The following is a 4,486-nucleotide window of genomic DNA, read 5'->3' as shown; positions in this document are numbered from 1 at the left end:
TGCAAGGGCCAGCTAAAGCTTTAGAATCCCTTTTCAAAGATGGTATTTTTCGTCACCATCTTTTAAAAGGACAGAGAATTGTTTTCCCACCCTTGTCACAGACGGAGTTTGCCATTAACACTGGATGCTTTCCTCACCTTCATAATAAAAGAACACCAACCTTCCCTTTCAGTTTGTGCTTCCATCCTTCAGCTGTTAAGAGTTCTGGGTAGCTAAATGGAGAAACGAGTGGAGTTGGCATACAAGCAAAACATAGATCCAAACAGCTGGCCTCCCATTTGACCCACAAGGATGGGGCTAAGTGGGGGCAGCTGGGTTTAGAATGCAGTTGCCCATTCTGTCTCATGGCAGCAGGAAAAGATCTGAGAGCCTGTTTTTGCCTCTTGTTTGGAGAACCAAGTCTACTTAAGGAAAGTGTTTATTGTCTAACTGAATAAGCCTGACAGAGAAAGAAGGCACCCCCCTATTCATTCAGAGCCACCGCTGTCTGGGCTCTCCACACACAATGTTTGGTTTCATCTTCAGGTAATGATGAGATACATCTGGGCTTTGATCCCTTAAGAACGTAGACAACACCAATGATCATTCTTCAGAAACAAGAACTCTTTATTTGGCTAAAAGTGGCACAGGGACATTTGAAGACAAAATAGTTACAACTCTCTTGAGAAGAACAAGCGCTACGTGTTGAGGAAACTCCATCAGACAGAAGGAAGCCACAGTTCACAACCACAAACAACACTCATCAAAGATAAGCAAACATCAGCGACCTCGAGTCCATGGCCCATTAATTGATGTGATTTATAGTTTTGCTTTTTTTCTTCTTCTTCTTTTAATCAGTAATAGCAGTGTGCTCTGCTTAGCATCACACTGCTGGAAACCATTGAACTTTATATATTATACAGGCTAAATTCAGTTAGGAAAAACTCAGCCAAACAGCAACTGTCTGACTCCAAAGCCTTCAAATGGTCATTCTGTTTGATTGACAGGGAGGAGCCACATTGATTCCTGACACTCGGGGGAGCTATTTGCAATTTTATAGGCAACATGTGAAGACCTGTGATTTGTACTGCAGATGCCATTTTCTCAAGGTTAACTTTATTGATGTCTATAGAAGTATTATTAAAGATACTTTATTACAAAAATCTGTTTAATTTTAAATTAAGAATAATTGTAAGGCACGTGTCTTGCACAATTGAAGTTAGACAGTTCTTGCCTCTAAGTAAAGTGTTTCAGCAGATTAATAGCACAGTCAATGAAATAGTTTCTTATTTCTGAAGATACTTCCTAAACTTTATTGAACCCAAAGCAAAGAAATGGAACAAACAAAACATGAACTATCCTACACATGAAATGTTTTCCCTATGCAAAGATTTCTTTGTGTCTATGTGAATTCAGTTTTTAATGAAAACACCATATATGTAAAAAATCAAATACCATAAATATAAATATCAGAACACTATTTTCATCAAACACTTTTGCAAAGGTAGAATGTTTCTACACACTGTAAATTGGGATACAATTTATGTTACATGACATGGATCAAAATTTATGAAGATGAAAAAAAAAAGAGAGCAAGAGTAACTACTCCCAACACAGGTATTCCAGATTGGTCCACAGAAATTATATCCGCATGGTCCATTTCTTTTACATGAAATTTCGGTGTTTCCTTTAGGAGAGTAAGCAGGTCTCACTCAGCATATGTTGTAAGTGAAACTATAAACTTATAAAAAAAATGTTGACATTTGCCTCAAGGGGGAGCTTACAGTTCATCTTGCAGATCCTTTGAGATTTCAAGCCATTCCAAGGTAATGATGCCATTCCTTACACTGATCAAGAATTACAAAACTATTTTTATTTTCCAGAACAACGTCAGTTCATTATTATACCTCCATGCCACTTTCCTTCCTCGCGCTTTTTGAAATCCACAGTGTAGACTGGTTTGGGCTAGTTTTTGATCTTCCTTTACTGAAAAAAACATAAAAAGAAATAAATCAGTTCTTGAGTCATATCAAACTAAATGTGTCTTGGTCCAAATGGGGACAGTCAGACAGATATTATGAGTTCTTCTTTCCTCCTGAGCATATTTTCCATTCCTACAAAAAAGGTCTAGATTATTCCAAGATGTAAAAATGGCAAACAGTTCTTATAAGTGTGGAGAACAGACAAGCAAATATATTTGCATCTTTTCACTAACCATAGAGCTCAAACACACATGTGCAACAATGCCCAGCAGAATACTAAAACTTCCCATTTTCCCCCAATAAACCTTGGCCAGGTTTCTGAATCTGAAACCTTTCTTTGGCCAGGTTTCTGAATCTTGCTTTATGGGCACTCTGATATAATTGTTGATATAATTAGTGTCCAATCGTTCCCAAACACACGCTCTAGTTCTAAGTGTAAGTAACCATCTATTGCTTTTTTTTCCATTAGTCTTCCTGAACTGGATTTAAGTCCTTTGTGTCCTGAAAGGTTCATTGTACCTCTCTCTTGAACCAATGTACGTCCAAGTCAGATGCATAGTCAGTGACTTGGGAGCTTGTGAGTTCTTCCTCCAAGAAAGGTCTGACATGTAAGTTCCATTCCCTGGAATGAGACCTGCGCCCTTACGGTAACATGTGCCTGGGATGCAGATTGCTCTTTCCCATAGTAGTCATTGTTCTGGCTACTGTAAACGTGCCTGTAAGTATCCCCAAGATTATATGTCTAGATCTGCATTTCTTTGCCTTAATTTCCTGGAAATAATTTTTCACTTAGTCTGTCCACAGCTCTCTATGGTTAGTACTTGTGTCAGCCCAAGGCTCCCACAGTTCAGCCTCTAATAGCTTTTGCCCCCCACCCCCTCACAGATCCACCTTTGCACCATTCCACCATCCTGTCAATTTGCAAAACTCTTTAAAGACAGAAAAAAAAAATCTATTTCTAAAGCCTTGAGCATTACGATGCAAAAAATAATTGCTTCATATCAATTTGAGTGTTGTGGTGATAAGTAAAATTCCAAATCACACATTCTATGAATAGTCCTTCTAATCAATAAGATCAACATAATGTTACCAGGTATATCCAGCATGAAGAGAAAGTAAGTCAGGCAAAGTTTATGAAGAAGAAAGAAAAGTAGTCAAGTCATCCACGTGGCTTCAGTTGTTATTAATAGTTCACTTAGGAAAGATCTACTAGTTAAGGGAAGGAGAGTTATTTTGGAAATGGTATGGAATGAGAGAACCCGCCATGTGTACCAGAGTGGAATTTAAACTTTCTGCAAGGCACTCGGATGATAATGGAGTGGAGTCTTTGATGAAGTTTCTCCTTGCTTTCCTGGAAGAAAGGAAAAAGGGGAGGATCTAAGAATGATGGACAAAAGGACTTACGCTCATCCCGGCACCTGACAGTGCCCAGTTTTGGTTTATTTTCTCACACTGAAAATTTCAAACGTGTGAAAACAGCCACAGATCTTTTAAATGAAAACAACCACTCTTGGGAAAAACAAAACAAACCTTCAAGGCCATTGCTCAACATGTTAGCACATTTCACTTGACAAGTGAGAACGTTTGAATCATATATTTAGTGTTTACTAATGGATCTGCTATTTAAATGATTTAAATGTCCACTTTAACAGCCTGTCTGGGTTAGAAGAGATTTGTAATCCCTCTATGCCACTGCTCTCCCAGGAAGAGATCAACATGATTCCATCTATAGTCTTAAGAATTATGACAAGAAATGACATATTTATTTTCATGTGTCTGTGTGTGTGTGTGTGTGTGTGTGTGTACAGGAAAATAAATTTACAGTGTTTAACTTGTCTTTTAATGAAAATCAAGAGGGTCTCAAAATATAGTATTTATTGCCAGACCTTAACCCCCTTATTTTTAAATGATTTTCATACTTTCAAAAGTTATTGTTTTGTTTTGTTTGATTTTTATTCTTCCATTATTCTTGCTTTAATTTGATTTGATTTGATTTGGTTAACAGGGTCTGCTTTCTTGTTTGTTTAGCTATGTTCTTGGTATGCAGTGCAGGTTAGAATCATAGTCCTCTTTCTAAGCTCCTGATTGCTGTAATTGAAGGCATGTGCTACCAGGCATGCATAACTTAGATCACTTATAAATACATATTAGCAATTTATGATTAACATTTTGAAGGGGTTGCAACTTTTCAGGTTCTTTAGAATTTATTTAAGGGAAAGATAATGAAACGGAAAGAGGACGACTTCACTTGTAGGTGCTTCTATGATGCAAGCCTTCCTTTGATAAGTTATTTAACCATTAGCAAGGGGGCCACTTATTCTAGCAAATCTGTCCTCACTTAAATACAGCTTCTCTGTTTTTTTCATAGAAACATATATTTTTAATTTAATTGACAAACTGTACTACACGTGAGAAGTTCGCTTCATTGACTCCCTAGAAATCTTGCCATTTGGACATATCATTTTATTTCAAAATATGTCAGTACCGAGTGTGTGTGTGTGTGTGTGTGTGTGTGTGTGTGTGTG

At 37.4% G+C, this 4,486-nt stretch overlaps 1 protein-coding gene across 1 annotated transcript in view; it reads right to left on the bottom strand.

The window, feature by feature from the left end:
- Positions 1–592: 592 nt before the first annotated feature.
- The window catches only part of Chodl (chondrolectin), a 19,697-nt gene continuing 15,803 nt past the window's right edge, over positions 593–4,486 (bottom strand). Inside the window, exon 6 of the mRNA XM_021209409.1 lies at positions 593–1,965. Coding sequence (XP_021065068.1) covers positions 1,881–1,965 — 85 coding nt within the window. The 3' untranslated portion in view covers positions 593–1,880. The remainder of the gene's footprint in view (positions 1,966–4,486) is intronic.

This window comes from Mus pahari, chromosome 12 (genome assembly GCF_900095145.1).
Source record: "Mus pahari chromosome 12, PAHARI_EIJ_v1.1, whole genome shotgun sequence".
Taxonomy (NCBI): Eukaryota; Metazoa; Chordata; class Mammalia; order Rodentia; family Muridae; genus Mus; species Mus pahari.
This window is presented reverse-complemented; position numbering and strand designations above follow the sequence as displayed.